At 36.1% G+C, this 15,744-nt stretch overlaps 1 protein-coding gene across 2 annotated transcripts in view; it reads right to left on the bottom strand.

Moving 5' to 3' along the window:
• PTBP3 (polypyrimidine tract binding protein 3) overlaps positions 1 to 15,744 on the bottom strand; it is a 63,085-nt gene that overhangs the window by 23,562 nt on the left and 23,779 nt on the right. For both annotated transcript variants that reach the window (XM_026713398.2, XM_026713399.2), the window contains 4 exons: positions 9,619 to 9,694; positions 6,073 to 6,242; positions 3,113 to 3,259; positions 212 to 376 (listed from right to left, as the gene is read on the bottom strand). In XM_026713398.2, the coding sequence (XP_026569183.2) occupies positions 212 to 376; positions 3,113 to 3,259; positions 6,073 to 6,242; positions 9,619 to 9,643 (507 nt within the window). In that variant the 5' untranslated portion in view covers positions 9,644 to 9,694. The remainder of the gene's footprint in view (positions 1 to 211; positions 377 to 3,112; positions 3,260 to 6,072; positions 6,243 to 9,618; positions 9,695 to 15,744) is intronic.

Below are 15,744 nucleotides of genomic sequence, written 5' to 3'. Positions count from 1 at the left end.
TCCTGCTGGCTGGATCACTAGTGCCGTCTGTGGTACTGTTACACCATGCAAGTTATCCTCTAAGTAGATAATTGGTTTTTATTACTTTTTCATTTGAATTAGAGGAAGGGCAATCATTCCAGGCTTAAAATATTTGGCAAGGGGAAAACACAACTGATAGCCATATTTTAATCTATCTGAATAAAATAATTATAAGAACATTGGTTTATACCTGATATAGCACTTCTAGAGTAACAGGATAGAAGAGATTTTCCACAATAATTCGAAGAACCGAACTCTGACCAGGAGGCAGCCCACTCTCAGTAATTGGAGCACCCGTGAGGGCCATGCCTCCAGACTGCACAGCATTCACTGCTTGTAATGCAGCTTGAGTTCTCTGAGAGGGAGATGAAATTTTGATACATCTATCACATATGCTAACATCATTACATACAGATTATGCTCAGAACAAAATCCTACAGGAATCAGTAGGACTCCCGGGGGGAGTCTTATGCTTCCTTTTTTTTTTTTTTTTTTTTGCATCTACCTCAGCAATTTTTCATTCTGCTGCATCTCAGGTTTTATGGAAACATCTAAAACATGTTCTAAGCTTTTGGGATAATTGAATAGCAAGGCAAAGTAAATTTCCATGTTGTTGTTTCTTTTGAAAATACTAATCAAACAAGGTAAGGTTCGCTCAAAATTTTATTCAAGTGTGTCCCATTCTCCTACATCAACCACATCAGCAAAACACAAGGAAGTCAGTCATAAGAGATATGGATACAGATGATAAGAGTTGCTGCTCTAGCTAAGAAATAGACTAGTCAGAGGCCTGCTAGATACACAGTTCCATGTTGAATTCCAAATGTCATCTTGAAGTTGCTCTATTGGAAGAATCTTAGAGGCTGCTATATGATCCACCATCTTCAAGTGGTTTCTTGCCAAAAGCACTTGCTGCTAAAAGACAATGACTCCAGCAGAACATGAATTTCAAGAATATCTCAAACTGATCTCCAAATTCCATTTTGTCTCCAATTGATGGGATACAAGTACAAATAACAAAATTTCCTTCAGCAAAATAGTTAATTATGCTTCATCATAGTTCCCCAAAATATGGGAGTTTATTGTTCATTGGATTTTTTTCACCATAGCCAAGTTACAAATTTTATCTAAAGTCTAATAAGAATAAATTGTTCCTGAACAGAAACATATGCAAAGCTCCCTGCTCAAATTGGAAGTATGATTCCATTTATTCTGTCATGGTTCCTCTTGGCATTTCCCAATACCAATTATGCAATATAGTTGTTTATCAAAGTCTAACACAACGGTCTTCAAACTTGGCAAGTTTAAGACTTGTGGACTTCAACTCCCAGAATTCCTGAGTTAACATGACTGGAGGAAGAATTCTGGGAGTTGAAGGCTACAAGTCTTAAAGCTGTCAAGTTTGAAGACCCCTGGTCTAACGTAACAGGGGCTTAGTGGGTGTAATACTCCTCAACGTAACCACAGTTGAGCCCAAGGGTTCTGTTGCTAAGTAAGGCAGTTAAGTGAGTTTTGCCCCATTTAAAAATCTTTCTTCGCCAAAATTGTTAAGTGAATCACTGCAGTTGTTAAGTGAATCATATGGCCGTTAAGTGAATCTGGTCTCCCCCCACATTGACTTTGCTTGTCAGAAACTGGCTGGGAAGGTTACAAATGGAACAACGGAACTCTCATAAATACACGTCAGTTGCCAAGTCTCCAAATTTTGATCATATGACCATGGGGATCCTACAATAGTTGCAAGTGTGAAAACTGGTCATAAGTCACATTTTTCAGTGTCATTGTGACTTTGGTCACTAAACAAATGGTTGTAAATCAAGGAATACCTGTAGTTAAGGTGTTAGGCTGACTGTCAGCAAAGCCCACATCAAGTCCACACAGTTATGGAAGCTCATGGGTTGGCCAGTCATTCTTTCTCAGCCCAAACTACTACCTCCTAGTAAAGTTGTTGTGGGAAATTAATAGGAGGGAGCACTTTACATGTCACCTTAAGCTACAGAATGAAAGTGGGATAGTATTCTATCAAATGAACAAAATATATATATAAAAGTCTACAAAGCGAAGAGGGCAGAATTCTTAAGAATGCTACTAGGACCTTAAGCCTTGAATTGAAATTCTCTTCACTGCTTACTACTTTAAGACTTTACAGTCTTTTGTCTGTTTACTATATTGAATAGATATGTCCATGCAGTTTGCTTTTAATGAGGCTGAGGTAATTGGAGTACAGCTGTTTTGAGTGCAAAGATGATCATCTACATATAGGAACTGGATACTATGGGGATGATCTGGATCATGTACATAAATTTCTTATAGGCATCCGATTAACATTTTATTCTCAGACCAGCTAAAATGGAATAACATTTCTCCTGATGCAGGTATATTCCTAGATGCATACTTCCTCAAAGATATTTGGTTCCAGTATCAAGTAACTAAGTCCTTTCTCTTCAACTGTCATCAGTCTGAGAGTGCAAAATTTATTTCTCTTCTATGTAATCTGCCATAATTTGGTTAAACAAAACTCTCTCTGTGTGTATATAATTTGTTGAGAAGAAAAAAAGGACAAATGCAAGAAAGGCTAAATATCTTGAATTCCACAATGAATTATTACTGTTACATCAATTAACCTATGTGGAATGGGAAACAAAAATAACTGCAACACTGTTAGCAAAACATCAAGCTGTAAAATAATTTCCCAATTCCACAAGCAGTTGAAGCAGCAGAATTACCACTTCTTGATAATAATTCATGACTCTTTTGCTAAGTTGAGATCCTACACATACACATCAAAAAAAAAAAAAGATGAAGTGGCCATCATAATAATAGTAATAATAATTAAAAAGTGGCTCATCATTAGTAATATAGAATGACAGGCATCTGCTTGGTTAGTGGAAATGATGCAACATGCATGACTTTATTGCTACATTAATGCCACAAATTATCACTTGCATCAGAAATTAGAATGCACGTATACAATGGCAACATTTATATGATAATGTCATGTTTGTATGTTGTCATTCCAACAGCACTGCAGTTTGCTGAGATATCGCTTCCTTTGAAAGTCATATACTTTTCTCAGAGGTAGCATACTCACAGCATGGTTGGGTAGATTGTCAGTCTTAAGTTCTCTATGATTGGAATACTGAATATAAACAGGCTGACTGCGAAGATGAGGAGTAACAGGAGTGTAGTAGTTCACCATAGTAACAGCAGCTTCTTCTGAAGCCATTTCTAGAAAAGCCTGAAATTAATACAGAGAAAGATCTTGACTAGAAAACCACTACCCTAACTTTGGCAAATATGTAATACATATAGGTGCCATCTGTAGTACTATCATGTATGATACTGTAAGGCACCAGAAATCAATACAAATTACAACAGTTCATAAAACTTATAAAGTAGCAAAAACTGCACTAGTATTACCACCCCTCAAAAATGTTGATGTTATTTTTTTCTCATTTAAAATGTAGTTGCCTAAAAGAAGATTTGGGAGGGGTGTTGGGAGCTGGGAGTCTGACTTTGAATCAGTGTGGATTTCTAATGACTACCTGACCTAGTTCCTGCAGTTTTCAGAAGTAGTTTTCCATTGCCTCCTTTCTAGGGCTGGCAAAAAGGGACTGGCCCAAAGTCACACAGCTGGTTTCCTGCCTGAGACAGAACCAGAACGTAGAGTTTCCATCTTTCTAGCCTGGTGCTTAATCACTACACCAAACTGGCTTTCAGTTCTTTATTAGTGATGTAAATGATAAGCTGTAAAACCTGACCAAGCCAATATTTGATTATGCCAAGTACACATCTAGCAAAGTGATGTAGTCACATAGGCTGTTTTTATGGAAATACACATTTATAAATATATAACTACTGGTAAATCCAGTCTGCTTTCACTCCTCAATCCTAAATGAATAATATGCATAAGGGCATTGCCAAAAACTAATGGAAGTTCTTTTAAAAAACAAAAAATATCAATTCTAAATGGTAAAACAACAGGAATGATTTTGCAGGACTTTTAAAATTTGCTTTTAAATTTTAAATACAACAAGAAACCTAGGTTTCCTCTTATAAGAAATACTGAGTTGATGGTGTCCATCCTTTTTATCTATAGTAGACAGGAAGAAAAAAATAACAGATTAAAGATTAAACCAATGAAAATTTATGTGACATCTAAATCAGGACATCTGAGATTTGTTCATGCTAAGCTTTGGAGGGCATGAATTACATGAAGCCATATTTTCTCATTTTGTATGAAATCTACCTAGTAGTTTGTACATTCTAATTAACATTTTTCTTAACCAGAAAACAAAACACAGTTTGTAAATATTCCAGCAGTAGCCTCAAATCTGACTTGTGGTATTTTTTTTTTAGTTGAAACACTGAATATTTTAAATATAGTTAAATAGTTCATTTTGTTGGTAGCTGTTAACTTTTAGCAACAAAAACGTTTACAAATTAAGACTTTACAAGCAACTTATAGTTTTAATCGGACCATATTACAGAAAAATAAACTTTACAGGATTATTTGCAGCAGCTGCTAAATTCTGATCCCTTCTTAAGATTAGCTTTTGGCCTAATTTGAACTTAAGTTTAAAGTTCTCGCCACTTATTTGATTGGCTAGAGCAGTGTTTCCCCATCTTGGCAACTTTAAAACATGTGGACTTCAACTCCAGAATTTCCCCAGCATGCCAGAGGGGAATTCTGGAAGTTGAAGCCCACATGTCTTACAAAGTTGCCAAGGTTGAGAAACACTGGGCTAGTGTATAGAACACTATTTTTAAATCAAATACTTATGCTGAAACTGACACTTTTTCACAAAATTGAAATGAATGTTGGGTGTAAATCAGGATCCACTCTCCTCCCAATAAATAAGGCAGTGTGAAGCATACGAAAGATTTGGTTCTCACGGCATTGGTGAAGTTTCCCCTTTTAAACATTAAAAGAGCTAAATCTTTTAGCGGATTTGCATGGATGTTCTATTGAGTTGCCCAAGACTACCATCAAATTGAAGCAGCTGTGAACTCTATACATACGGCATGTACTGAGAACCAAGGAGAAATTTTGAGGTACCACAGAGCTTTCCAAATGATGCAACTGCTTCAATGCTTTGGAAAAGGACGATTAATATGATTTGCAAAGCACTTTCCCATTTGCAAAGCACCTCCATCACCCTGGCAATATACGCTCCACAAAACGGCCTTACAATTGCTTAATGACTGCAATGAGGAGAACCAGGATTGCAGTGATTCAGCAAAGCTGTCGCGTGGGTGCCTTGCTTAATTACCGAAACAACTTACCAAAATTCTGGCCTCAAGTACAGTTGCAAAGACTACTTGTAGTCAGGAAGTGGTTACCTGAGGAATGCCTTCTCTCATACACGTACCTGGCTTTTTCAGTTATTTCCACCCACCCAATCCAGCCTGGCAAGATGGGCATGCTCCAAATCCAATCAGCCAAGGGATGTCAGCTGGCAGGGACCAGGAGGCATGCCTCTCTGCTTTGGTGCCTGTCCTCTGAAACATCCCCTATCCGAATATTAGCCCTGACCCTTTGAGCTGTTTTTTGTAATGCCTTAAAATCTGCTAATGCCCGGGTGTGAGGTCCCAAGTATGTAAAGGGCCCTGTTTCCTGCTTACGTTACCATCTGCAGATTGTAATATTTTTTCTTGGCTGCTGTTTGTATTGAATTTTTAGAATTGTAGTTATAATTCAGATTTTTATTTTATTATTGTTTATTGCCCGGAGTCACTTTTTTGAGATGTGTGGCCATACAAATTGAATGAAATAAAATGAAGTAAAAATATATATATATATATATATATATATATATATATATATATATATATATATATATATATATATTAAAATAAAGTTTCATTTAGAAATAGAAATTATTTCCTGTTTCAGGTAAGAATGTTTAACTTATATCTGAACCAAAACATATGTGCCACTGCTGATGCGATAGTGAAATCTAATGATTCCAAAGGTATCAGACAAATTAATCTTATATTACACACATTATTTTTCTGTGATTGTTTATATGATGTAAAACATACACGTACCTGGCTTTTTCCTTTCAACATCAAGAGATTAGTTACTTTGCCAAAAGGTACACCTAGAGAAATTACTTCTGCTTCAGTGACATCATTTGGAATTTTACGAAGATGAAGAACTCGAGAAGGGGAGCAGGGAGATCTGTCTCCTTTAAATTTCTTGTTGTCATTCCCATTAGCTAAAACATATATACACAAAATGCTTCAGCATATAAAGTATATCTAGTACGAAATGTGATTGCTGCGTGAACTCCAAATTTTAAAATTACTTCAAATTAACTAGAATCAGCAATAGTAACTTGTTACTTTGTTTGCTTATTAATCTGTCTGTTCATCTTTTCTTTTGCTTTAGTATAGAAAAAAAAGTTAACACAAGAAATTTACAATTCTAGTTATGATCAGTTAAACTGCATAGTATATTTCACTGAACTCTTTTTTTTGTTTTTTCATGTTTGCAAACAGAGACTGAACCAACAGTCAGAAGATGTATGATGGCAGAATCAGCTACTAGTAGTTTTCTTCTACAGAAATATTTACAAATACAGGATTTAGTGATTTGATTGTCTTCTAGGGACTTATACAAAGGCATAGGGAATGACTGTGCTGGAAAAGATCAAAGATCTAGAGATTAAGAATGAGAAAACTAAAAAAAAAACTGATTAAGCAATGTTATTTATGTCAATTTGCTAAAATATACAGCACTATGACTATGCCAACAGCTCAGGATGAGGTTTAGTGCATCTTGAAAAAGAATACAATAGCAGGCATTGTCCAGCTTTTGCCATAAATGCATAATCCAGATCCCTTAGCCGGCATATGCACAGTAATCACAGGTTGCCTTTGCAGGAAATTACCATCTACTGGTAATTTCAATTTAGGAAAAGAGAAAATAAATCCTCATGTTGTGATTGTAACCTGCACAAGCTGTGAGCACAGAAAGCCATATGCATTTCTCTAGGCTCATATGTACAATAGACATTCCCTTGTAGGAGAAATGCACACTGTGGGTCCGTGATAGCAAACCTATGCCACGCATGCCGGAAATTGCACGCAGAGCCATCTTTCTGGGCACACCAGCCATCGCCCGGTGCTCTTCCACGTTCCAGCATGCATGCTAGTCTTCGCACATGCGGGAACATCGGAAACCGGAAGAGCAGTTCCCCGGAGCGCATGTGTGTGCCGGCCAGATGGTCTTTGCATGTGCATGCGGGTTAGAAACTGGAAGACCAGGTGGCCGGTGCGCATGAGCGCACTGGGGATCTGTTCTTCCAGTTTCCGGCACGCGTGCACGGTCCCAATTCAGCAGTTGGTGCCAAAAAGGTTAGCCACTACTGCTCTGGTTCATGTACAGCAGCAGTCACCAACCAGTAGCCCGCGGCCCACTGGTGCGCCATGAGAAAATTTTGGTGGGCTGCAGAGAAATCTCATCCCTAGAGCACCCCCAAAAAAACAATTAATCCAGGCTGCGCAGAAACACAAGACTGCTCAGCCCACGTGGCCTGCAGGAACCCTTCCCTCCCACTCACTCCTTACCAGGCAAACTTGTCTGCTAAGTTGCTATTTTTCCTTTTTCCGACCATCCTTTTTCCGTTCTGCTGTGCCGGGAGATTTAGATTAGCTAGGAAGCAGGAAATGGTTGGATTTCTTGCTTTCTAGCCAAGCACAGCCAAACCTCTTTTGCTTGCAAGCAAATTCAGTGCAGACTCACGGCAAGCAAATTTGAAAGACTGAGCCAGCCGATGGCAGATAGATAGATCACTGAATGATTCTGTGAGCAACTCAATCTACCTACTTTGCCTGATTTTGCATAAAAGTTGTTTTTTTATATATAAAAAATTCAATATTTACATACATGGTGTGTTGTAAGTTAATTTTGTGAATTTGCTTGCAAGCAAATTTTATGTGACAGACTGAGCTAGCCAATGGCAGATAGATTTCTGAATGAATCTGTGATTCTGTGAGCAACTCAATCAGCCTGCCTGCTTTGCCTGATTTGGGTAAAAAGTTGCTCTCTTTTTTATAAAAAAATCAATATTTACATACATGGTGTGTTGTAAGTTAATTTTGTGAATTTGCTTGCAAGCAAATTTTATGTGACAGACTGAGCTAGCCAATGGCAGATAGATTTCTGAATGAATCTGTGATTCTGTGAGCAACTCAATCGGCCTGCCTGCTTTGCCTGATTTGGGTAAAAGGTTGCTCTCTTTTTTATAAAAAATTCAATATTTATATAAATATTTATATTTACATACAAGCCATGCCCAGCCAGTCACATGACCACCAAGCCACACCCATAAATTAGGCCACGCCCACAGAACCGGTTAGTGGTCCCTGAGATCTAAAATTATGAGTTTGGTGGTCCCTGAGGTCCAAAAGGTTGGCGACCCCAATGTAGAGAGTCTGGTTACATCTGCTTTTGTGCTGGAAAAAAATTAGACTGGTCCTTTTACTAAATCAGGAGCAGAAGTGAAGGAAAACACTTTTTCAGGAACCTGTGTGGACTGAGGCTGAATTTGAGTGAAGTGTATCATCTCTTTCGCAGCTTCTGTGTAAAGTGGAATATCCTCAAAAGCTACAGTACATCAAATAATGAAGCAAGATGAAACTTTTGCTTTAGCAAATTGGTATTTTGGCGGTATCTAGCCAGGAATTTCAATTAGAATCTGTTCTTTGTAATGTTAAGTCATGTTTGATGTTCATATTTCTCTCCCTGTCTCACTCTGTATATGTGTGTGTGTGTATATATATATCTTCGCCTATGCCATTTATATCTACCAATATTAATTATTTGCATTTTCATATTTAAAGTTGAAATGAGGGGATTACATTTTACTTATTTTTTTATATCTCTATTGTTCTGTCTTCCCAGGAAAGAAATATGAACTGAAGTTTCTAGGCAAATATTATCTCTATGCGACATGACCATAGATTACACTATTGAAATAATTTTTCTTTGTTTACCTTCTAATAGCCAGAAAGTCACTAAAGGCTGTGGTACCCCTCTGAGTCATATACACTGAAGTTAGGGAGAGAGGATGCCAGGTAAGTGTTCCCTGGAAAGCAGATGGGGAAAGCAGGAACTACTAAGCTGCTATCACAAACAGGGGACAGAAACAGGATGTGAACACTCAAGAGGGCTTCTGGGAGAGGATGCTTGAAACTTAGAGCCTTCCACTCTACGGAATGAGCTATCTGCTACACTACCCCAGCCAGTTCAATCCATGGTTAACATCTCATAAACTAAGGAACTGTGATATGTTCCCTCTTGTAAAACAAAAGAACAAGCTTCAGTTTCATATTTTGACTAACTTCAAGAAAACATGCCAGAGTTTCCAGTTCATATGATGGAATATATAAACAATGAATACATGCAAACATGGTCACGGATTTATTCTTGCAGGTAAGACCTTATTCCCACACTTGTTCTAACCCATCTGCTTTTTTTTAAAAAAAAATAGACTGTAATGGTTTCAACCATCCTTATCTGCCCTTACATTATTAACTCATTGAGAAAACATTGACGGGAGCATATACAAAATGCATTCTTAATCATACCAGTAGCAGGAGTAGGATTGCTCATCGTAAGAGTCCCGTATGTGATACCAGCAGGAAGAAGCTCATCAGATCCACGCTGAAAAGAAAATTATAAATATATTTGATCTTCATTTAAGCATGGAAATTTTGTTGAAAATACAATTTAAAAAGACATTAAAAGCAGTTTAACATAAATGAAACATCTATTTTTATTTTGTTGTGTGTTGCATTTAGGATGCTGAGCTTTAAAATATAAATATAAAATATAATACATTATATGAACATTATAATGAATATTTCATTATATGAAATATTTCAGGAATGGTACTGGCTAAATAGGTTCCACATTAATATATTTTTCCTATTTATTGGTTCACAATAACTAACTGATCATAGCTTTATATTTTCAAACAAGCTGGTTGCCCAATCTTCGCATCTAATACATTTTATCATTTCATTGTTCACTTTGTTCAACTTCTATACATGATTAAGTAAGTCAAAACATTCCAGAACCATTCTTCTAGCAGTATGTTGTATTTAAAAACTATTTTCCGAATTACTGAGAACCTACTCTTTTTACCAATACATCTGATCAGGGATTTCAGACACCATTAGACAAACTAATGGACAACGCTTCCATTTAAAAAAAACAAGATATGCCAAGGTATAGTACAATTCTGACTCATTTGGTTTACTATTTCTGCAAGCAACTTTATGCAGTACAGTATATGCACTGCTAGTAGTAGATAACTTATGGGAATTGCATATCTTATACAACTGGGAATTCCATAGAAATAGACTTATCCACTTGATATAGCAAGACAAAGTATTACTATGATATACAAAACGTTGATCAATATCAAATAGACTGAGACGTAGCTATCATTTTATGACACAATTACATTTTAAACAAACATGTAAAAGTGTAAAAATTATGAACATTTCAGTATTGCTTGTGGCACTACTTTTTCAATTTAAGAAAAATACCAGAATCATTTTTCATGATTCCCCAAGGAACCTGCCTCTGGACAAAGAAGACTCAGAACAATAACATTATAGTTCTCCTACAACTTGCAGTTTTGTCCCTCAGGAAATCCGCCTAATGTTTATCATCTAAAAGTTTACAATTTATAAAACAATCATTATACTGGAGGAATAGCACCAAACAAAGTATCAAATGAGCTTCGTTCTCACGATGTTCATTCATAGTCTTCTTCTATGTGTCTTTCACTGTCAAGGAATATCCATTTTAGCAAAATTTGTTGGGTAATTGTTGGAACACTTGTACAGAATGCAAACAGCCAAAGCCCCTTCTCAAAACTTTTGGAAGATATTCCTGAGTTCCCTTTACACACACATACACACACACAAGATTATAGGTAGCGTATCTCACAAATATATCTACTTCACACTTATGACTATAACCGTGTTGCTTGTATCGTTATAATATTGTTTTGTTTCCTAGCATGATTTGATTGCTTATTAGTAACATGACTATCACTAAGTGTTGCATCTTATGATTCTTGATGAGCGTATTTTTCCCTTTATGTAGAATGAGAGCATACGACCAAAGATAAATTCCTTGTGTGTCCAATTACACTTGGCCAATAAAGAATTCTCTTCTCTTCTCTTCATTTATTTTATTTAAGGCAGAAAGGAGTGCTATGTATGCCATCCTGAGCTCCTGAAGGCAGGATATAAATCTAATAAATGGTTGCACTGAAAAATTCCATCTTCACTAACCTTTGTACCATTTGAAGGACAACTGGAAACTCTTTCTAATGAAATAATTTGAAACGTGCATATAGCTTCTAGTGTTACTTCCACAGATATGAACATTTTGTATTAACAAAATTTGGTTCAGCCAAATTTTCCATAGTAAATCCTATGTATGAGAATGCCTAGCTGGTTTTATATTTGTTTTACTATTTTGTACAGTGTTACTTTATCACTGGGAAGGAAGGAAGGAAGGAAGGAAGGAAGGAAGGAAGGAAGGAAGGAAGGAAGGAAGGAAGGAAGGAAGGAAGGAAATAAATTTGTTCTGATACATATATATGTTTAGAAACATAATATTGTTGATGAGCTAAACTTATGCAAAGAATGCAATTTCAGAACACCAAATCACTTAAATGAAATAGCAACAAGCCTCACAAAACAACCCACAACCCATTTTACTACGGGTTCATTGAGTTGATCAGTAATCTCCCTAGAAACAAGGTTCTTAGTTTAACACAGGGAGCTAGCAGCTGTTTCAGTCTTGCTTTCTCACTGGCACCGTTTGCATGCAGCTAGTTCCATTGTCTAAGACTCTAATATATCAATTACTCAAGCTTCCTGCTAGATCAGTATCAGGATCTGGTATGTCTTAAACAGACACACACAGAAAATATGACAATCATCGAGGGAATGAATTCAGTATCCGTATCATAAACTAGTAGGATGAACAAAATCAAGATACTTTATCCTCAAGAAATTCTTACCAGATGGTCAATCACAAAGAGCTTAAAATATTCTTAATATTCCGCTTTTTACCGGTTAAGCTAAGCAACAAGTTTCTGAATCAATGGCATAAATGGATTCATGAAGTCTCCAAAAGTAACTTCTGGGCTTTGCTTGCTTAACTGGGAAACCCAACAGTGTCGTAAATGACTGCTTTAATTTCAGTCTTCCCTCTTTCATTGTCATGAAGGCCAGAATGGGGAAGCCAAGAGATCAATTGCATAATGTCTATTAATCGCTGGCTGCATAGCCTACATTAATATAGTTATCTAACAGGATTTTAAGCACAATAGATCTTTGCAAGGAATCAAATAATCAATGCAAGCAGCTCAAATAATGATTTTTTATGTGTGAACAACTGACTATTCCAAGGAATATTAAAGTATGTTATACAGTATTAGGAGTAAAACCTCTTTATTCAATATTTGATCAACTTGCTGTGGCAGAATCTATATTGTCTGTATAACAATAGATTTCTGCCAATTCATTTGAACTTTTAGTCCCAAATTATGCAATAAGGTGATAGTTTCATTCCCAAAAGTTCCACCAGTCACAGAAATTGAAAAGCAAAAGACCTCCTGTAATTTCTGTAATAAATCTAAATGACTTTTAATTTCCCACCTGAGACACTTAGTATTTACATAAGCTTATTCGAGGTAAGGCTAGGATTTTATATTTATTTTACCGCCCACCGCCCTCCTTAAGAAAATACTCTTAATAAGTGAAAAATTACTATTTTATAAACATACAATTTAATTATATTTTTAACTCCAAAATTTTGTGCACTGAAAGAAAATAAATTAGTACAATAAATTAGCAACTGAGTGGCAACAAACAAGTAGTTACTTGTAACAGAAATCTTTTTAAGTATCTTATTACTGGTTTTATAAAGAGGGTCGCAGAGGCCTAGAGATGAAGGTGTTTGCTTCCCACTCAGAAGATTGCGTGTTCAATCCTAGTTGTTTCTCTATCAGGGCGCAAAGAGAAAATATGTGCTGCAAACTCCACATAAACGTCAAGAAGGGCATCCAGCTAATAAATGCTCATCTCTACTAGCGTCCCCGACTCCACCCAAATAAAGGGATTAAAGTGTCATAAAAACAAAAGAAAAACTACTGGTTTTGTAAGCCCATAACTGGATTAATGAAAATGGAATTGTTTTATGGATTTGCTGATTAAAAAGGATGACTATGAGAATATTCATATTGTAACTTTAAAGAGGAAGAAAAGGTAATGAACTTGTTTGCAACTGCTAAAAAGGACAGAGGTAGCTTTTCTACCTGCGCTCCCCCCGTTTTTTCTTATACATCTTCTCTTTTTAGTTTCACTCTATATAATTTCATGTTTATCTTATGTGAAAGTCTTTAATAAAAAAAAATACATTAAAAGATTAATGAAAATATACTCTCTTCAGATAGCTAAAACTGTAACTAAGTAAATAAATACCGAGTAAGCAACTAGAAAGCCTGCTGTGCATAGGATGAATTCCTTTTGGTCATATTTTTGATTACCGTATTTATCGGCGTATAACACGCACAGGCGTATAACACGCATTCCCTTTAAGAGGGAAATTTCAGGAAAAAAATATGCGGCAGGCGCAGCGCTGACATCACGTCATGATGCTGCGCCGCCGCTAGGCACTATTGGGAACGGGATCCCTTAAAGAGGATTCCGCTCCCTGGACATCGGCGTATAACACGCATACATCATTTGCCCCCTATTTTCAGGGGGAAAAAGTGCGTGTTATACGCCGATAAATACGGTAACTTAAAATGTAAGAAAGTAGAAAAACTAATTTTACCAACTGGAGTCAAGAGCTACCTAGTGCTAAGAACATGAATTCAAAAGTGTGGGGAGAAGCGGCTATTCCCCCCCCCCCAAAAAAACCCATAAAAACTCCTTAACAGTGTTTATGACAGCTACTATATGCATCTTCACATATCTCCAAAACATAATGTACCCTTTTCAATCTCAATCACTATGGTACTTTGAACTACAATTTGCTGGAGGCCCATTAAGGATTTCTTACAAAAGGAGTTTTTAAATAATTTCAGGTTGTAGAACCTGTCAGTTAAGAAGAAGTCAGTTAAGTTCTGGAAGCCCTGATCAAGAGATGCAGTTTGAGTGATTTCCCCTCTCAGTCTCTCATGGAATTCCATCAAATTATCCCAGAAGTCTAGGAGTATGCAAAACTCTGAAAAATCCTATTTTAGAGATTAACAATTGTGACTTTTTCTTTTATAAAACTCTTTTAACAAAATGCTGTAGACGTATCCATCAATGCATACTCATAATAGATTCATTGGGTACATTTGCACTTCAAATTATACATACAGTACTAAAGTCATACTGAGAACTTTCAGCTAATTTACTCTGCCACCAGAAGTGCCATGTGTTTTCCAGATGATTGCATTACAAAAATCATAATCCCTTGCGCTACTGGCCATGCTATTTTGGCATGACAAAAGTTGAATTTTAAGAGAAGAGATCTCTGGAGTATGAGTTTACTTATTCCTCCTTTAGCAAGAGCTCCAAAATAATCCTTGCCATCAAAGAATTCTTTTGCAGATTAGGACACCATAACAATAACAACAACAATACAGAACAGATCAATATTAAACAAAGTAACAACTTTGCCAACAGAACATAATGAGTGCTTATGAAAATGCTAGTGCTAGAAAAGAACAAAGAGACTTTTTTTAACATGTTCACTGTTCCGTTTTAGTTAAGATTTGTACATTATAATAAATCTCTTCTACAAACAGTATAAGAAGTGATGAAGCAGATTACAAATGGATTGAAGAACAGCAGCAAATCTAGAATGAAAATGTATCTTTCATCAAACGAACAAAGTTCATGGTATCAAGAAAAAGACAGAACCTATGTTATTAAAAGTTTTAGATTAGATAAAAATAAGCTTTTAGGATTGTGCACCTGACATTAGATCTAAAGATATTCAAACAAAATTATGTTTAGCAAGAAAATAGATTTTTAAAAAAGCTTTTGCATGTAATCTGTATAGTATTCTGTTGTTTATTTTTTGAATTATTATATCCAAAAATTGTCTTTCACCTAGTATGCCGAAATGAAAGGTCAAGTTACTTATTGGTAATAAATGACCATCGTTTGAAAGGCAGTGAAGTCTACTTACAGAGACAAATAGTATTCTTTTTCTACTGTGTATCCCTGACAATACAGTATTCTCCATCCAGGCATAAAAATCCTCAAGCAAGGAGCACAGCAAAAAGACAGAAGGATCTTTTTATCATGTTAAATAAAAGATAGTTCAGAGAATGCATAATTTCTGAAAGTTCAAGTTCACTAAGCCAATTTTCTTTGCAAAGGATCCCTTAACTTGTGAATTTCAGTTTAAAGCAGGGGTAAGGAATTATCCATTTCAGTAACTTTCCATCAAACTCTGCAAACTTCCTTTTAGTCTGGATCCTTTCTTAATGCTAAAATGTTTCCCACCAGGCAATGTTTTCTGTCCCTGAAGTCTCTATCACCTATAATGCTCAGTAAAATCACGAAGAAACCATATATATGAAAAAAGAAAGGAATTGGATGTATAAATGGATTAATAGTGTACATATATGTCAATATTGGCAGAGAGACGCATTCTTATTTCTGATATATCCTTTTCTAGGT

This window comes from Pseudonaja textilis, chromosome 2 (assembly GCF_049901715.1).
Source record: "Pseudonaja textilis isolate UNSWEBS1 chromosome 2, rPseTex1.2, whole genome shotgun sequence".
Classification (NCBI taxonomy): domain Eukaryota; kingdom Metazoa; phylum Chordata; class Lepidosauria; order Squamata; family Elapidae; genus Pseudonaja; species Pseudonaja textilis.
This window is presented reverse-complemented; position numbering and strand designations above follow the sequence as displayed.